At 44.3% G+C, this 18,863-nt stretch overlaps 2 protein-coding genes and 2 long non-coding RNA genes across 8 annotated transcripts in view; 3 read left to right on the forward strand and 1 right to left on the reverse strand.

Moving 5' to 3' along the window:
- The first annotated feature begins 526 nt into the window (after positions 1-526).
- Positions 527-15,499, forward strand: LOC114573070 (uncharacterized). The gene is made up of 3 exons (XR_003694860.1): positions 527-612; positions 14,330-14,435; positions 15,311-15,499. It is a non-coding gene; the product is annotated as an uncharacterized LOC114573070 (long non-coding RNA).
- LOC114573066 (syncytin-A-like) overlaps positions 1,519-18,863 on the reverse strand; it is a 42,015-nt gene continuing 24,670 nt past the window's right edge. For 2 of the 4 annotated variants that reach the window (XM_028604968.1, XM_028604971.1), the window contains exons 3-4: positions 3,947-3,997; positions 1,519-2,813 (exon numbers count right to left, since the gene is read on the reverse strand). In XM_028604968.1, the coding sequence (XP_028460769.1) occupies positions 1,667-2,794 (1,128 nt within the window). In that variant the 5' untranslated portion in view covers positions 2,795-2,813; positions 3,947-3,997 and the 3' untranslated portion in view covers positions 1,519-1,666. Of the gene's footprint in view, positions 2,814-2,964; positions 3,867-3,946; positions 3,998-11,919; positions 12,062-18,863 lie in introns of those variants that run through there. The other 2 variants (XM_028604969.1, XM_028604970.1) reach the window with 2 other exon arrangements.
- LOC114573068 (uncharacterized) lies at positions 15,517-16,942 on the forward strand. 2 transcript variants are annotated; one of them, XM_028604973.1, is made up of 6 exons: positions 15,517-16,035; positions 16,070-16,141; positions 16,237-16,281; positions 16,427-16,449; positions 16,766-16,846; positions 16,933-16,942. In XM_028604973.1, the coding sequence occupies exons 1-5, from the start codon at positions 15,537-15,539 to the stop codon at positions 16,841-16,843; spliced, it is 717 nt and encodes a 238-aa protein (XP_028460774.1). In that variant the 5' UTR covers positions 15,517-15,536; the 3' UTR covers positions 16,844-16,846; positions 16,933-16,942. The 2 variants fall into 2 exon arrangements, with proteins under 2 accessions (XP_028460774.1, XP_028460775.1); XM_028604974.1 differs by lacking the exon at positions 16,070-16,141.
- Positions 17,073-18,834, forward strand: LOC114573072 (uncharacterized). The gene is made up of 4 exons (XR_003694863.1): positions 17,073-17,188; positions 17,285-17,329; positions 17,425-18,482; positions 18,753-18,834. It is a non-coding gene; the product is annotated as an uncharacterized LOC114573072 (long non-coding RNA).

Genomic DNA, 18,863 nt, shown 5'->3' on the forward strand with positions numbered 1-18,863 from the left:
GAGGCTTAGAACAACAATGAGAGTAAAAGAATTACATAATCATTAATATTTTCATTGAAATATGCTCAATTATGTTAGTCAAAAGCTGTTAATAATTTGGGGAAAGAACAACAAGGGCGAAAAGTAAGCCCAGGGATTTATTTGCTTGGACCAACCATGAGGTGGAACTGCTACTGAAAGGCATGCGAGCTTACCTAATATATATATATATATAATATAATACCTTATATGACTGACTGACGTAGGTGTCTGCATTCGCTTCCAAAGTTCTCCGTTTCTGCCTGTACAGACTACAACGCAACCCTGCAAGTTTCAAACTTAAACGGGTTGATCGACGTTCAAATGTCTTTGTGTAAGGGTCATGAAAGGCCTAAACATAGCAAAAGATATGCGCTTTTAAGGAAAACATTATTAAAGTGGATATAGTCCAAGAAAGACAACAATTTTACAACAGCATTGAGCATGTTCCTGCTATCAAAGAGAGCTTTACAGTGAAGATATGATCACCTACCTCAGCATCCAGGAACGTAGGAAGGAAGCAGGAACGTAAGACGGATCCAGGAACGTCAAACAACAACAATTTGACGGCGAAGAGGTTGAGGCTCACGAAAGGTAAGAACAATGAGGTTATGAACAATGAGAGGAAACGAATTACATAAACATTTAAAATAAAATTATTAAAATATGCTCAATTATGTTATTCAAATACTGATAATAATTTGGAGAAATAACAACAATGGCTAAAAGTAAGCCCAGGGATTTATATGCTTGGACCAACCATGAGGTGGAACTGCTACTGAAAGGCATGCAAGCTTACCTAACCGACAAGACTGACTGACGTGGGTGTCTGCATTCGTTTCCAAAGTTCTCTGTTTCTGCCCGTACAGACTACAACGTGTCGTGTTTCAAAATCCACTAAGTAGGCAAGAAGAGGACTTAAAAGTTTAACAAGTATTTATTTAAGTAAAATCATAAGAGCATAAACGTGTACACGGGTCCGAGTTGAGCAGGCACACAGGCTTCTCTCATCAGACTGAATTTTCTGGCTTATACATGAATTCATATATCAGTCTCTAAGAGCATTTTGATTTGTTTATTAAAAGTTGGAGGAGTACCGTGGTTTAGACTTAGCGTCCCCTGGTTGGTGCACAGACTGGTCCCAGTCTTTTGGCACACGCCCTCTTCATCAGCTGTTAGGCGGACTTTAGCTATGCTGATGGTCAGAAAGAACAATGCGCCGCTGTTGCCTGTCACAGGTTGAGGAGTAACTTATTCTCATGGTCAAACTGATATCAAACTGATATTAACTTTCTTGCTGCACTCTTGTTGCTTTCTGACCACCGTCATACAGTGCTGCTGTACAACAGTACAACAGTATCCTTTTCTCACTTTGCATGACTAAGCTGTCACAGTGCTCTTCCACTAAACACACAACTATAATTCAACTATGATTTGTATCCTCATAAAGAATAGCCAACTTGACTGATTATTTTTATTTCTTACAGATCCCCCTATTCACACCTCAGGTGTGAATACTACTAAGTTTAGGATTATATGGCCCTCAAACTGGTAAATAATTGTCCGCACTAGGGGAAGAAGAAGCAAGATTAATATAGCATAGCATTACATTGGTGATTCACTTCCTTCATTGTCCGAATCAGTCTCATCACCATCCTCCATCCCCAACAGGGGCATGGAGTAGGCTGGAGGAGCATCTTTCTGGGGATCTTTTTTTGGTCAGAGCCACATCAATCCATCTGTTCACCAGAGTGCGACAACAAGGGATGCAACAGCATCCACAACACACCAATATGCCCACAAACACTGCCACGGACATAAGCATGGAGAGTACAATTGCTTTGTATTTGCCAAAAACGTCCTCCAGCCAACTGGTGATGAGGTTTTCAGCCACACCCGAGTTCTCTGCTAATTCATTGGCTAGAGAGGTCAACCCCTCCAAGGCTCTAGTGATGCTACCATCCGGGGCAGTATTATTGGGAATAAATGTATAACAAGCATCTCCAAACATGTGGCACACACCCCCTTTTTCTGCCAACAACATGTCCAGTGCCATACGGTTCTGAAATGCCATGAGTGAGGAGGCGGCTAATTGTTCGGACACACCCCTCAGGCCATCCCTAGTCCGGTTCAAAAACCTCTGCTGGTTGTAGTATATATAATTTATCCAGTCCACATTCTTGTTTTTAGTTATCCAGGGCAGTATAGACTCAAAACCCTTTGCTATCTGATTCTGAGCTTTGAACTCCTCTGGTACACCCCTTGGTATTCCAATTGCATCTATATACACCCTACTATCTATAGACCTGAACGGGGTGCTTGGATCTCCCCATGTACCAAAACCCAAGTCAGTGTCTCTTTTAGCCCTCTTCAAGGAATGTTTGTGGTAGGTAGACTGTACTGTCTCCTCTAGCTTCCCTGCGCTAATAGGAAGCATGGTAATCGGCAGTAATAGGGACACTAAGGCGCAGGTTCCCCCCCATTTAGCAGGTAAGGATGGTCTAAGGCGGGGCTGTGTCCCACACATCCACCAGACATCAGCGAGTCCCTTACTCTGATTGTTAAACATCGACTGTGTGACATTGGGAATGAACGAAGATGTGTTGTAGGTGTACATACAAAACTTCTTAAGTAGGTGTCCCACATTCATGGTAGAGCTGTTGGGTTGTGTGATGCAAGTATAGTTACCAAGGTAGGCGACCACTCCTGGAGGCGGTTGTATTGCACGCACTCTGGGATACAGGAGAGACAGGGTCCTGCAGACATCACTTTCCATGGTCACATCACTGTAAAGACTTAACATACAATTATAACCAATAAGGTCGTCCACAGGTGAGAGTGGGAATGGTACTGTCCCCAAATGAGGTCTTGCTTTAGCACGGATAACACAGTCAGACATTTTATGCGTTCTAGCAGTATATTTCATCATTTTGAGCCACGTGTTACCTGAGGGTGTGAAACCAGTTTCCATCTCCAACCTTTCCTCAATGGTAAAGTCCTCTAGGTTCAAATATTTCACTAATGGCCCTTTAGAGTCTTTCAGGACACCCATACCTGTGTTCATTGCGTCAACCTTGGCAGTAATGGATGTGGACGGTGTACTATTACTCCATGGGTCTGTGACTTGAATGATGAACTGTCCTAATGGATCTTTCCCTTCAGCATACAATCCCATAACATAAGTCCCTGCATCCTCTGGTTTTGGATCCTTCAACGTCACATATATAGGATTACATTTCTGTTCCTGGCATCGTCCTTCCTGCTTTCTACCTACACTCAGTCTGGATTTCAGGTCCCTATGTGTTATCGTAAGGTGCATTGTATCATATGGTTCACATCCCACATTTCCCCAATCTGAGCCTGTGTTAGCTATGGCACACTTCCAACTGCTACACCACTTGTCTGAGTTGGTCGTGACGCATATGTATATGACTTCCTCTCTTCTGTCTTTGGTGGTGCATGGCACTATGTCGCATAGGTCTAATAGGGCTGTGCTTGTGTGTCCCCTAATAAATGACAATGTGATCTGTCCCTTTGTTCTAGTCACCTGAACCTCCCTTCTTCCTCTGTCATATTTGGTATCTATGAACCAAAATAACAACATAACGAGTATGGCTGTAGATATTAGCATTCCTACCCAGACCTTCCATGTGCATCCATAGTAGTATTTTTTGTCTGGGTTCGCTCCCTTGGACTGATTGCCTAAGTTTGAACGGGAGCGGCATTGTTGATCAAATCAGCTCTAACTTCCCTCAAATCACGGGAAGGTGTAGGTGCTGGGGCACAATGTGTCAGGTGGTGCCAAGCAGCTCCTGCCCGGCCTTTTACTTGGACAGTGTGAGGTAACCTCCCTCACTTCGTACGGTCCAAGCCACCTGGGCTCGGTCCACTTTCTCTTGTGGACTTTCACTCGCACCCAGTCACCTACCTTGACACTGCTCCGGGGCTCCTCTTCTCCCGGGGTCTGTGCTCTGGCGACCTGTTCAGATAAAACTGAAGTAAGACTGGTCAATGCCTTCATGTAGTCATCATATTGTTGTTTACACAGATCCAGGGATGGCATATGACCTCCATCCCTGGGTGGGCCTGGCATTTTTCTTCCAGTCAGTAACTCATGAGGAGATAAGTGTGTGTCAGATCCTGGGGAACTGCGCATGGACATAAGAGCTAACAGCAGTGCTTCTACCCATGTTAGTTTTGTACCTTCACATGCTTTAGCGATTTTTCTTTTCAGTGTCTGGTTGGCCCTCTCCACTAATCCCTGTGATTGTGGATGATAAACTGACCCATATCTGTGTATGATCCCTAATGCCTCTTCTACTTTCTGTAGATGTTTGTTAGCAAAATGAGATCCATTGTCTGATCTTATTGTGCGTGGTACGCCATATCTCGGTACTAGTTCATTTTTCAGCCATTTTACAACTGTCTGTGCTGTTTCATCTTTACTTGGCATCGCTTCAACCCATTTTGTGAATCTGTCTACCATTACAAGGAGATACATTTTTCCCCCTACTCTGTTCTCTGGCCCCATATCTGTGAAATCTATGGTGATGTCTTGAAAGGGGGCTGTAGGCACAGGGAATTTTTCTGCTGGGGCCTTGAATGGCTTCTTGTTATTGTGTTTGTTGCATGTGTCACATTCTTCCACAAAGTTGGTGATGATGTCTGACATCCATGGGTGCCACCATAGTTCTTTCATGTTTGTAAGGGTTCTTCTGGTTCCCTCATGGGTGGGGCCGTGCATGGTTGGGAACAATAGTCGACATAGCTTTGCCGGAGCCACTATGTGTCCAGTGTGTGACCTCCAAATGCCGTCTTTATCCTTGCATACTTCTTTTCTCTGCCATTCTGAATGTTCATATGGTCCGGCCTCTTCTTGGATGTCTTTTATGTTTTCTGTGGTTAGTTCTGTTGGTCCTCCCTCTGGTTGCAGTGTCATTTGTCTGGGAGTGTACCCTCCAACTTCTTTGGCTCTTTGGTCTGCTGCTTCATTTCCTTTTGCCACCCTTGTGTCTGCTTTGTCATGTCCTTTGCACTTCATTATTGCCACTGCTACTGGCGCTTTTACTGCTTCCAGTAGGGTTACCAGTTGATCCTTGTGCTTGACAGGAGTCTTGCTGGTGGTCAGGAAATTCCTATTCTGCCATTGTGGTCCATCTATATGCACCGCTCCATGTGCGTATGCTGAGTCTGTGTAGATATTGACCCTTTTCCCTTCTGACCACTGCAGTGCTTTTGTAAGTGCCAATATTTCAGCCATTTGTGCTGATGCAGGTTGTGGTATTATTCCTGAGTCCACTTCGGTGTGTGTACCGTCTGCGTGTTGTTCCATCACCGCATAAGCAGCCACATTTCCATTTTCTCCTTTGTAGCAGCATCCATCTGTGTACAGCCAATGTTGTGCATCTGGCAGAGGTTCGTTTTTCAGATCTGGCCTGAGTTTCAGTTCTTGTGCTGCCACTTCTTCACAGCTGTGGGGTTTTCCGTGTCCCATTTTGTCTGCCAAATTGATGGCTGAGGTTACAAAAGTGATGTGGGGTTGTCTCAGTTCCTTCTGTATTTTCAGTTTTTGTTCAGTACTGAACGTGAATGCATTGCTCTGCAGGAATGCGGTCACTCCGTGGTCCGTGTGGATCTGCAATGGGTGATGCATGACCAGGTGGGTTGTTTTTTGGACAGCTTTCGATAATGCAGCCAGATGTTGAGCACAGGATGTTTGTCCTTGTTCAATAGTGTCCAATTTCGAGCTGTGGTAGGTTAGCACTAACCTGTCTCCCCCTTTTTTCTGGAAAAGGGCGGCATGAACATGTCCGTTCTTGACAGAAACATCAAGATGAAATGGAATGGTGTAGTCAGGTGCAGCCAATATGGTGGCCTGGGAGAGTGCTTCCTTAGTGAGGGAGAAGGCAGTTTCAGCTTCAGGAGACCATTGGAGGAGAGCATTTAGGTTTCTGTTTCCAGCTTCAGCCACTAGGTCTCTGAGTGGTTGGATGAGGAGGGTGTAATCAGGGATATAGTTTCTGCTGTACCCGTCAAACCCAGGAAAGACAACATGTCCTGTACTGTTTCTGGGCGAGGATGCTGGAGAATGGATTCTCGATGTTGGCTGGATAGGGTCTGACCTGTGGCAGAGACTTCTCTTCCCAGGAAGGCAACCTTCCTCCTGCAACACTGGACTTTTTCCTTCTTGACCTTATAACCTTTGGATGCAAGAAATGACAGGATGGTTCCTGTAGCTTGCAGGCAGAGCTCAGCGGAGGGTGCACCAAGGAGAATGTCATCCACATATTGGAGCAGGATGACATCTTCTGGCAGAGAGATTTGGGTTAGGTGTTCTCTGAGTACGTCATTGAAAATGCCAGGAGAGTCTCTGTAGCGTTGGGGCATTCTGGTGTAGGTGTACTGGGTGCCACAGAAGGTGAAAGAAAATATGTGTTGAGAGTCATGGTGGAGTGGGATGCAGAAGAAGGCATTGGCCAGGTCAATGACAGTGAAAAAACTGTGAGAATGATGTATGTTCTGTAGAGCCAAGTATGGGTCTGGAACAGGCCGAACATCTGGCACCGTGGCTTGGTTGATGGGTCTGATGTCCTGCACCATTCTCCATCCTTTTCCAGGTCCTTTTGTCACAGGAAACAGAGGTGTGTTCCAGTCACTCCAGGTGGGGACTAGAACTCCAGAGTCCAAGAGCCCAGCGATAGTAGGAGAGATGCCCTCAGTTTGGTCTTGGGAGAGTCTGTATTGTGGTTTCCAGATGACCTCACTGGGTTCTTTCAATGTGATAGGAATGTTCGAGGTATCTACCTGCCCCACATCATGCGGACCAGTTGTCCATAGGGCCACAGGAACAGTGGCCAGTAGTCTGTCTGTGTCAGGATGATCTGTCATCTCGCGGCCATGGTGTCTAGCTAGTTCTTTCCTTTCAGGATGAGTTGTTTCTGTGGTAGGGGTGGAAATACACCACATATCTTCTTCTTTAGCCTTCCATATCCGTGGCAACGAGGTTTCCTCCCACGTTACTGTCAGGGCTCTTTTGACCTTTGGTCCCAATGATCTGGCTTCATAGGCATATCCTATGGCTAGGCTGATATGTGGAGCTGAGTCAGTACCTAGTTGATACCACGGTTGGATGTGTTCAATAAGGTCAACTGCAGCTGCAACTCCTTCTTTGCCAATGAACATGGAAGTGGTGGAGATGGTGGGGGTGAGGAGTGTCATGTTTGCCTCCCAATCGTAATCGTAGCAATCATCTGGTGTGATGGTGTAGTTGAGAGTGCAATGGAGGTCATCCAATGGTGCTTTGTATGGATGTAGTGTGGAGATCCATTTTCTCAACTGCATATACTGGTGCTGTATAGCAGGTGTTTGTGGGAGAGTGCCATCTAGTCTGAGCCAATAGACTGTGGTGAAAGGTTCCTCCGGTGGCAATGGGGCTGGAGCCATATGGAGAATTCTGCAGGCTGGAGTGAGAGGGGGAGGTGTGGAGGCGACATGCACACCCTCTTCATTGCAGTAGATGGTGATGCCCAGCTTGCAGAGGAGATCTCTTCCAAGTAAATCGACTGGACATTCTGGTGCATACAAGAACTGATGGGTGGTGCAATTAGTTCTCCAAGTGACAGGGACAGGCGTGGTATAGAATTGTTTCTGTGGCGTTCCCGAGACTCCAACCACCACAGTGCTGTCATATGATAAGGGAAGCTGAGTTGTGATACAGGAATATATAGCCCCCCCAGAGTCAGCCAACATTAAGTGTTTCCTTCCATTTATGGTGCATTCAACGAGTGGCTCTTTCAGGGGTGAATATGTGTCCAATTGGTTGGCTGAACTCTCTGGGCCCCATCAGTATTGTTCTCCCATCCAAGCCTGAGTGGGCAGGTGGCTTTGGTTAGGCACCTGTGGAGTTTGTTGCTGTGTGGGTGGTCTGTACCCGCCTCTGGGAGCAAACTGTCCTCTTCCTCCTCTTGAATAGCCTCTTCCCCTGGATCCATTGGGAGGTGAACGACATTGAGAAGCCCAGTGTCCTGGTTTGCCACAAATGTAGCAGGAGTCCCTCCTGGGGGGACCTCCTCTGGAAGAGGCCCTCCCCCGTGGATTAGGAATGTACACTGAGGCAGTGGAGGGGTCCTCGACTTCTCCCGCATTCCACTCAAAGGATCGAGTCATGGCGTCTCCTACTGCTTGGCTAACTGCATCATGTACTTCGATCAACAGGTCTGAGAGGACTCCCATCTGGTTTGCAGGTGCAGGGTCTTGTACTGCCATTTGTTTAACAACCTTTTTCTTGGTATTAACTTCTTCAGTGGCTTTCGAGACCTGTAGCTTCAGAGCTCTTTTGGTCAACTGCTGCATCTCTTCATCATCTTTGGCTGTTTGTTCGCGATGTAGGTCGGTGTGATGGGAGATGTGCGCCAACCATTGTTCTTCTGGCAGGTGAGCTAGGCCAACGGTGAGTTTCAGTTGTTTTTGTACTGGCTCAGGCAGACCAGCTATGCATCTCTCTCTCCACAGCAGGATGGAGGCCTTGGAGCGGTCATACTTCTCTCCCCAAGCTGACCTCCATAGAGATTTAGCCCTGTTAAGATAATCAATGGGGTTTTCGCCTGGTTTCAGGGTTAGGCCTGTCATGGCTTCTGGGTTGGCCTTGGTGGGATATTTATCACGAAGCCCATCCCAGACAACTCCTCTATAGTTCCCGAAATTGTCTCCATCATGGTCATGTCTGGAGTTGTGGAGGCTCTTGAGCAGGCGTTTGGCTTCATCACCACCCATGGCTCTGGTGAGGAGGGCTCTCATATCTGCTAGGGCCAGGGTTTGGCCCTGGCAAAGTTCTTCCAACTTTCGTATCCATGGTCCAGCTCCCTGGGTGATTGGCGGGAGGTCATCCAGTAACCCCTCCAGATCTCTGTGTTTGAATGACACATACACTCCAAAGTTGGTTGAGGGGTGTTCCATAATAGGGAAAGCTCCAGCCCCCCTTTTTTGGGGTCTGTCTCTAAGGTCATATACTCTTCTTGCTTCATCCATGACCTTCGCTTCTCCTTCAAACACACCTTGCAGCTGCAGTTTCTGCATGCCTCCATCGTGTGGGGGACCCCTTTTGGTGAAGTGTTTTATAATTCTGTGCTGCTTTTCATCTTCATCGTCAGTAGAGGATACGTCAGTTCCTGATTCCTTCAAGCTAACCGCTGAAGTGTGGCTGGAGAAGGTGTAGTCAGAGTGTTTGGAGACTTTATCTGAGGGGGCATACTCATTTACAAATGGATCAAAAGGAGGTGGTCTCATTTGCAGACCCCCTCTAGGAGTGCTCTGGGACCGAGGTTGGGGCAGGAGTTGAGGCGTTGATTGTGATGGTGGCAGTTGGAGTGATGCAGTGGATGGTCCTGGGGGTCCTTGGCCTGATGGTGACTGTGTCCCAACCATGGATTCCCCCTTGAGCTGGCTCATTTCTGCTCTGGTGTTTTGCATTTGATTTTCTAGTTTGTCAACTGTGTCAGTCAGGTCGGCTGTGCATTTCACCAGATTTGCCAGGTCATTGTGTTGGGGGATGTCCAGATCCAGAACTCCTCCATTCACTTCCAGTACACCTCTCTTTACTGGCACCACAGGAGCTTGAACCACTGTTATAGCCTCGTAGGATGGAGGTGCTGTTGGTTGTGGCAGGGAAGGGTACATGCTGGCAGTGGCTGTGGTTGGGTTATTATTAGTCTTTTCTGGTACTACTTCAGTTGTGCCACCAGATGTTGCCAATTTATCATTTTTCCTTTTCAGTTTACCCAGCAGTTCAGTCAGCCCCCTTGTGACATCTTTCTCCACGGCTTTCTTTTGTTTACGCCCCCATGCAGGCCCCCACCTACTACTCCCTTTTTCTTTCCATTCTGTGTCTGCCACTCGTGCCTGACTCTCTGCTCTGATATTCAAAGTTCTCAATACACTCTCATCTCTCCCTATGTCTGCCAACAGTCCTTCCTTTTCCCACTTACAGAGTATCTTTTTCCCTGTCTCAACCCATTGTTTCTGCTGCCCCCCTGGTGCTTTCTTCCCCAGTTTCACCAACAGAAAAGCTTTCAGTTCTTTCATTTCAGCACTGTATGCACAATCTTTCACTTCTTTATGCCATGATACAGTTCCCAATAGCACCCGAAACACACTATATATAAGAAACCGTATATATTTTCAACGAACAATTGTCTCTGCTTTTCAAAGTGTCAATTTGGCTCTGTAACGTCAGTCTGTCTCTTGTCCTGCTGTATGTTGCTCTCAAAATCTGAGTCTAGCTCTAAACTCACTTCGTCACCACTACCTGTTACTGTTTCACTCTTTTCCTAAAGTATTCTCTCCTGTCCGTTCGGACACTTCACACAATGGACCTTCACTGGTAATTGTTTCTACTTCAAGCTGTGCCTTATTCATTTTTTTAATTTTATCCTCTTCACAGTATACCTCAAAATCAAACAGTGCTCTAGTAATTTTATTCTCTTCACAATATACTTCAAAATCTGCCTCCGTATCGAAATGTAAAACGTTTTCTGTCATTGCATTGAATTCACAATCATTGGCTTTTTACAGTATCTACCAACCAACCGATTGAATAACCAACCATTGGCTTTTTACAGTATCTACCAACCAACCGACTGAGATTCCTCTAATTAAGTCAAATTAAACCAACTCTCCGATTTTTCTAACCAAGAGCTTTTTACGGTGAATTCACAATCATTGGCTTTTTACAGTATCTACCAACCAACCGATTGAATAACCAAGCATTGGCTTTTTACAGTATCTACCAACCAACCGACTGAGATTCCTCTAATTAAGTCAAATTAAACCAACTCTCCGATTTTTCTAACCAAGAGCTTTTTACGGTGAATTCACAATCATTGGCTTTTTACAGTATCTACCAACCAACCGATTGAATAACCAACCATTGGCTTTTTACAGTATCTACCAACCAACCGACTGAGATTCCTCTAATTAAGTCAAATTAAACCAACTCTCCGATTTTTCTAACCAAGAGCTTTTTACGGTTTTATTTCACCCAATGTACTCAACTTTCCGACCAGTTGTAGATCAAAAGCTTTTTACGAGTCTCTTATAGCCAATTTATAGGTCTCGTCAGACCATTGAACCTTCGAAGGTTTACCTCTTTGATTTTAGTTTTGCCCAACTCTCCGATTTCAATGAACCAAGAGCTTTTTACAGGTCTAATTTAGATTAAATTTTTGTCGCCCAACTCCCCGGTCACGGCGGACCAGAAGCTTTTTACAGGCTAATTTAGATTTATTTTTTGTTGCCCAACTCCCCGGTCACGGCGAACCAGAAGCTTTTTACAGGCTAATTTAGATTTATTTTTTGTTGCCCAACTCCCAGGTCACAGTAGACCAGGAGCTTTTTACAGGCTTTCTCTTCACTCTGTTAACAGTTCTTATTTTGCAATTTCGTTTTACTGTTTAGTTTTCTTTTATACTCTTAAGATTTCATTCAATTTACCAACGGCACTCTTGTTCTTCACTCAAAAATTTGGTTATGCTCAATGTGCAGAAGTTAGATATTAACAGGTCTCTGCTTACCTTATTTTTTGACAGCGCGCTGTTTTGAGTGAAGGAAAAACTGGAGTCCGTCCTGTCTGCTCAATTCAGGGGAAAGTCCTCTTGCGCCACCTAGTGGATCACGTCGGGGTCACCACTTTGTCGTGTTTCAAAATCCACTAAGTAGGCAAGAAGAGGACTTAAAAGTTTAACAAGTATTTATTTAAGTAAAATCATAAGAGCATAAACGTGTACACGGGTCCGAGTTGAGCAGGCACACAGGCTTCTATCATCAGACTGAATTTTCTGGCTTATACATGAATTCATATATCAGTCTCTAAGAGCATTTTGATTTGTTTATTAAAAGTTGGAGTACCGTGGTTCAGACTTAGCGTCCCCTGGTTGGTGCACAGACTGGTCCCAGTCTTTTGGCACACGCCCTCTTCATTAGCTGTTAGGCGGACTTTAGCTATGCTGATGGTCAGAAAGAACAATGCGCCGCTGTTGCCTGTCACAGGTTGAGGAGTAACTTATTCTCATGGTCAAACTGATATGATATTAACTTTGTTGCTGCACTCTTGTTGCTTTCTGACCACCGTCATACAGTGCTGCTGTACAACAGTACAACAGTATCCTTTTCTCACTTTCCATGACTAAGCTGTCACAGTGCTCTTCCACTAAACACACAACTATAATTCAACTATGATTTGTATCCTCATAAAGCATAGCCAGCTTGACTGATTATTTTTATTTCTTACAAACGCAACCCTGGCTGTGGCTGACAATTTGACTGAATAGTTTGATTTCATTACTCACTGTAATAAAGTAGAAAACAAATGTACTTTCCACCCGGTTTCCAACCTTAGCCATTTTGCGTGTCAGGCCAACGCAATGACTAGTGCACTATGGAAACCTCGGTAGGCCTGTTTGATTTTGCAAAGTAAACTCAAACAAACTTGTTTCCACCCAGTTTTGAGCTGGGGACATTTCACGTGTGAGGCAAATGTGATAACCACTACACCACGGAATCCAATGAAAAGTTTTTTTTCACATGTTCGTCGGGAAATGCACCATTCATATTTTACTTACAATGTTGAAAATGCCGTTTGACATGTCTATTTATGACACATAGATATGTTAAACAGGATTCAGTCACAGCTGCTCTGTCATGGACATGAGTGACAATGAATATATAGTAGACCTAAATGTTTCCACATGTATTCACTGTTGCCTAGATGCTGTAATAGCGCCACCTAGCGAGTAACGTGCTACCGCTTGGGCGGTCCTCGTTAGTATAGTGGACAGTATCTCCGCCTGTCACGTGGAAGACGGGGATTCGATTCCCTGACGAGGAGACCTGGTAATTATTTACCAATGACAATATGATCACCTACCTCTGGATCCAGGAACGTATGACAGATCCAGGAACGTCAAACAATGAGGCCAAGAGGCCTCATTGAAAGGTAAGAGCAATGAGGCTTAGAACAACAATGAGAGTAAAAGAATAACATAATCATTAATATTTTTCATTGAAATATGCTCAATTATGTTAGTCAAATGCTGTTAATAATTTGGGGAAAGAACAACAAGGGCAAAAAGTAAGCCCAGGGATTTATTTGCTTGGACCAACCATGAGGTGGAACTGCTACTGAAAGGCATGCGAGCTTACCTAACCGATAAGACTGACTGACGTAGGTGTCTGCATTCGCTTCCAAAGTTCTCCGTTTCTGCCTGTACAGACTACAACGCAACCCTGCAAGTTTCAAACTTAAACGGGTTGATCGACGTTTCCAAATGTCTTTGTGTAAGGGTCGCGGAAAGGCCTAAACATAGCAAAAGATATGCGCTTTTAAGGAAAACATTATTAAAGTGGATATAGTCCAAGAAAGACAACAATTTTACAACAGCATTGAGCATGTTCCTGCTATCAAAGAGAGCTTTACAGTGAAGATATGATCACCTACCTCAGGATCCAGGAACGTAGGAAGGAAGCAGGAACGTAAGACGGATCCAGGAACGTCAAACAACAACAATTTGACGGCGAAGAGGTTGAGGCTCACAAAAGGTAAGAACAATGAGGTTATGAACAATGAGAAGAAACGAATTACATAAACATTTAAAATAAAATTATTAAAATATGCTCAATTATGTTATTCAAATACTGATAATAATTTGGAGAAATAACAACAATGGCTAAAAGTAAGCCCAGGGATTTACATGCTTGGACCAACCATGAGGTGAAACTGCTACTGAAAGGCATGCGAGCTTACCTAACCGACAAGACTGACTGACGTGGGTGTCTGCATTCGTTTCCAAAGTTCTCTGTTTCTGCCCGTACAGACTACAACGCAACCCTGGCTGTGGCTGACAATTTGACTGAATCATTTGATTTCATTACTCAGTGTAATAAAGTAGAAAACAAACGTACTTTCCCCCCGGTTTCCAACCTGAGCCATTTTGCGTGTCAGGCCAACGCAATGACTAGTGCACTATGGAAACTTCGGTAGGCCTGGCAAGGATTTCAAGAAAGGGACAGTTTTCCATGCAGGTTATTGAGATTTTAAATCAGCAGAGTTTGATTGTGCAAAGTAAACTCAAACAAACTTGTTTCCGTCGCGTAGGGCTTAATTCTCTTAACTTTTACCATTCATTCTCTATGGTAAGTCTTAAACTACGGCTGTCATATACTTGTGGCCACAAGCTGGATTTCGGGGGCGCTGTTTCCCCCTGTGGATAGAGTTAAGGAGAGACTCTTTTTTTTCTTCTTTTTCCTTGTTTCCTCACAGTGACAGACGTCGCATCATAGACACAGATAAAGTGCACGGAGTTTTTGTCGATATACGGTGTTTTTTCAACTGTTCTGTCGTCTTACAAGCTGTCAACTTATCAAACGTAAGTATTAAATTAACGTGTCTCCGTTGTATATATGGGCAAACTGTTGTTATACACTGTTAGTTGTTTTAGGATTGATTGACAGGTTCAAACTGTTGTTTACTTAGCTAAGGTAACGTTAACGTTAGCTAACAATAACGTCAGCACATTCATGTTTTTCATGTAACGTTATGTACATGTCAGCGTTTACAGTAACGTGTACACTTGTAATGATGTTACGTTGCACATCTCTTACAGACATTGCTATTGTGCTTTCTTTGACTCTTTCATAGTGTTTATTTATTTACAAACCATTAAACACAGAGGTACTGTTAATATGTTGCTGCTACATACGTGTTTCAGAATATTTTCAATGGCTAAATACTACAATATGTCTAAAATGGGGATAAATTGATAATAGGTTAAACACAGACACTTTGTTCTATCTATCTGTCTATCTAGTTATCTCTATGTCTGTCTAGCTGTTACCTAGTCATTAAAAAGGCTGATTTATGTTAACATGAATAACTGTTTATAGTATGACTGTCTTTTTAATTATTACTATATAATATGGATACTATTTAGCTACAGTCGTGTTTCAGGCAATTCTTGTGTATATTTTCAATTAAATAATACAGTTTATGTCTAAGATGGGGTTCATTTGCTATGGCAAACAGCATATAGAATTATTGTTAATAGATTAATATGTGAATAATACATTTTGATCTATCTATCTATCTATCTATCTATCTATCTATCTATCTATCTATCTATCTGTGCTGTTACTTAGTCATTACAAATGCTGATTGATGTTAAAATAAATAACTGTTTATGTAACAGTATGACTATATTTTGATTATTACTATATAATATACATTGTGTTTTGCTGTGCACAGGAGATAATGAAGAAGACAACCAACTTCTTTCCCGGAAAGACTATGGTGTCTTTCAGGAAGGGTCCATCAGGTCATCTGCGGCAGGATCCCTCTGACGAGGCCATGCGGATCAAAAAGAACCCTTCTCTTCAGGACAAGTCTCCCCCTCAGAGACATGACCTTGTGAAGACCAATGCTCTCACTGTGGTCTTTGAGCGGGAGGGATGTGTCTGACCGACTGGAGGTGATGGGGGAGTATGTGCTGCAGTTTGGCAAGTACAAGGGTAAATTGTTTAGGTGGCTCCTGGAAAATGATGTTGGCTACACCATCTACCTGATGAAAAAGGTAGAGGAGGAGGAGAGAGATGGGACCTTCAACCCTCAGGGACACAACAAGGACAGCCTGCTGTCATTTCTGGACTATGCCAGGAGCTTCCAGTTAATTAGGGACCTCAGGGAGTATCTAGCTTCCAGGCTGCCTGCGCCACCAGTGGCATCAGAGGGTGAAAATACTGTCGGCTTTGGAGCCAGGGCAAAGGACACCTGGAGGCAGATCTGGGAGAGCAGGGCAGATGGATATGCTGCCTTCATCGTAGGAGTAAAGTGCATCAAAAACAGCAAGATGTACAACCTGCAGCAGTACATCCTCAAGCAGCAGAGGGCTGAGTCTGGGGAGTCCTGTCCACCACCTGCAGGAGTCTCCACTACATCAGCTGCCCCTACACCGCCTACATCTAGCATTCTAGGTCAGTACACAAAAATATGCAAATACAGATGGAGCGATGGAGGAAGACGAGGAGTTGGAGAGGGGGATGCTGAATCTGTCTCCCTATAAATTTGCCACTGAACTAAGTAGGTGGAGATAGTTTAATTAACAGAGTGTTTTTTAAACTCTTACTGTTTACGATAGTACTGTAGTCTAATCTAGTAGTCACCTGTGCTTTCAGGACCAGCAGCAGTCTCCAGAGCCCCGGCTGTGTCTCCACCAACAGGTTTTTCTCCATCGGTGTAGAGGGAGGATTCTTTTCTCAGCAGAATCCTCCTGCTATTACTGTTCTCCTTCAACTAGTTTGTTATTTTAGCCGTGTTCAGGCCTGTTCTGATGCTTGTGTTCTCTTACTCTCCCACTAACCTAAGGAATTAACAGGTCAGCGAAGATGGTAAGTGTTTTCTTTTTTTTTGCATGCTTTTTCTCAGGCTGTCATTCAAGGATTTGGCATTTTCTTTTTGCCATGCCACATCTTTGAATGACAGGCAGTGTGCTTACTATATATTCATATTGTTTCTGTGCTTTACCTGTTTTCTTAAAAGCATTGTGTTTTGTCATTGCAAATAAATAGCAATTCAGAATTGAAGGTTTTTTTTAGTTTTCAGTCTGTACTCACAGTTTGTTAGAGAGACAACAGGTAAAGACACATTCTGAAGCATAAACAGACTTGACTGTGGGAGGAAAATGACACTGAATTGTTTTTACAGCACACAGGACGGAGCCAACAGCGACGGTTTCCAGACCTGCCGAGCCTGATGACTCCTCTGGGATTGTTGCTTCTGTGAAAGGTTATTATATTAGTTCATTTCTCACTTCAAACTGTACTGAATGTTGTGTGACGGTATCATGTTATGTGACCAAATTGTTCCCACAGCCACGACAAAGGCCCGCTGCGGTCCCTCCTCAGCTGCTCGCCCTCGCCCCACAGCTTGGGGTAGAAGAACAGGCGCCTAATGTGTTGAGACAAAGTATGTTGTCCTCCTATACTACCAGTGTACCTTACATCAGTTTCATTCTGAAAATCAAATTAATATTTCACTGTCTTTTATATATATTACTCATAATATATGTCATCTCCCACTCTACTTTGTCAGAGCCTGGGATAACATCAGCTCCATTTCTTCCTGAAGGTAAATGCTTTATTTTCTTGAATACTGTGAGAAATAATATCTTATTTTAATGAGTATGTCTCACTTGCCTTTACTGTTTTTATCTCACCATCCTAGAGTTACCATCAGTGGAAGCACAGAGAGACACTGTCCCTGATGAAGGTATACATTTCAGTAACACTGTTATAACTGTAGCAGTCTTAATATAGAGCTCTCTTTCTTTTCTCTGACTGTGTATATGTTATACTCTTTTACAGCTCTGCCAAGTCCAGCACCATCTGTCCCTTTAGATGTGCCACACCAGCCTGCAGCCTCTGTCCCTGGCTATGCTCAGGATGTAGCGCAGTGGAACTGCTCCCACCAGCAGAAAATTTGGATGAAGACTGAGCTGGAGGCGTTGGGGCTGTGGCCGGGGTCACGTCCTGTTCGTCATCCTATGAACATGCTGTCCTTGTGGCGTAATCCACCTCAGCCTGAGCTCATAGACTCAATCTCTGAGCTGCCATCACCTAAATACTGTCAGCTTCATCCTTTTTTCATTTGGAAGCCGGAGCACACAATCATGGAGAGGGTAAGGAACAATTACATCTTGCCCTGCCTTCATGATTGTCCCAACCCTCAGGTAGCTTCTTCTGGCGTTGGAAGGCCAAGAGTTATAATTGGCACCAGCGGCCAGTACTATATTTTAGCCTCACGGCTCACCTGCAAGGCCTGTAGGACGTACTGGCATGCTGACAAGCCCCAGTGGCTGGAGAAGCTACCAGAGCGCTTCAGCAACATTGTTCCGGCTTTCCTAACTCACAAAAAGGCCATCTGCAAATCAGTAATGGATGAGATGAGGTGCAGAGAAAGCCCACCTGGCCTACCTGCTCAGTGTGCAGAACGTCAGGGATGCTGAGGCAGGAGTTTACAGCCAGCGAACCATCACTGGGCTTCTCAGACAGGCAGACACTCCGGCTCCATTCGGTGGCTACTCCGATGCTGACGGCTGGTGTGGAGTGTCTATTTCTTCTCACTACCTGGTCGACTGCCTGGTCCGTGAGTTTCAACGGCAGGAGCAGCTCCTCACTCTGTTGCTACAGGGGACCTTTGGACAAGTACTCAGGTCAGATCACACACGCAAAGTGGCTAGGAAGGTGGTGCTGTCATCCGGCACAATGTCTTCCTATGCCATAATGAATGAGAACTGGATGATCTTGAGCTGGGTGATGCTGCAGTCGGAGTGCGATCGGTCCCTCTATCCTCTGTATGAGGGGCTGTCTCGGCGCTACACTGCAGCTGGAGTGAGGAAGGCAAGCTACCACTGGGTTGACAGGTATAAATATAAGTTGAAATTAAATGTATATACTTGTTTTTATGTTGTTTTGTTTGTTGTTGTCCTCATGTCCATTTTGTATTACTTAATTTGCAGTTAATTTGTGTAATCTGACTCTCCTTGTTAATAGTCCATATAAAAAAAAAAAAAAAAAACACAAATTATATAGTAAACTTACAGTATATCCTTTTAAACTGTAAATATAATAAGACTCACTGTTTACAAAACATATTGTAGTGGCTCTAATGAAATTAATTTTCAATGTTTTAGGGACTGCTGTGCTGCCTTCAAGGTCCTGGACCCTGGTCATCAGGAGCAGCTGCTGTGGGACTGCTGGAGGACATCAGAGGCCACCGTGGCGGGCGACCTCTGGCAACCTTG

The sequence above is a fragment of the Perca flavescens genome, chromosome 18 (assembly GCF_004354835.1).
Source record: "Perca flavescens isolate YP-PL-M2 chromosome 18, PFLA_1.0, whole genome shotgun sequence".
Classification (NCBI taxonomy): domain Eukaryota; kingdom Metazoa; phylum Chordata; class Actinopteri; order Perciformes; family Percidae; genus Perca; species Perca flavescens.

Bases quoted from the DNA above. Each gene is read 5' to 3' on its own strand.
- LOC114573068 (XM_028604973.1), top strand. From the start codon at position 15,537: ATGGGGGAGTATGTGCTGCAGTTTGGCAAGTACAAGGGTAAATTGTTT. The intron at 16,142-16,236 runs GTAGGTGGAGAT...CTGTGCTTTCAG, and splicing joins TAAATTTGCCACTGAACTAA to GACCAGCAGCAGTCTCCAGA. The intron at 16,450-16,765 runs GTAAGTGTTTTC...TTGTTTTTACAG, and splicing joins TTAACAGGTCAGCGAAGATG to CACACAGGACGGAGCCAACA.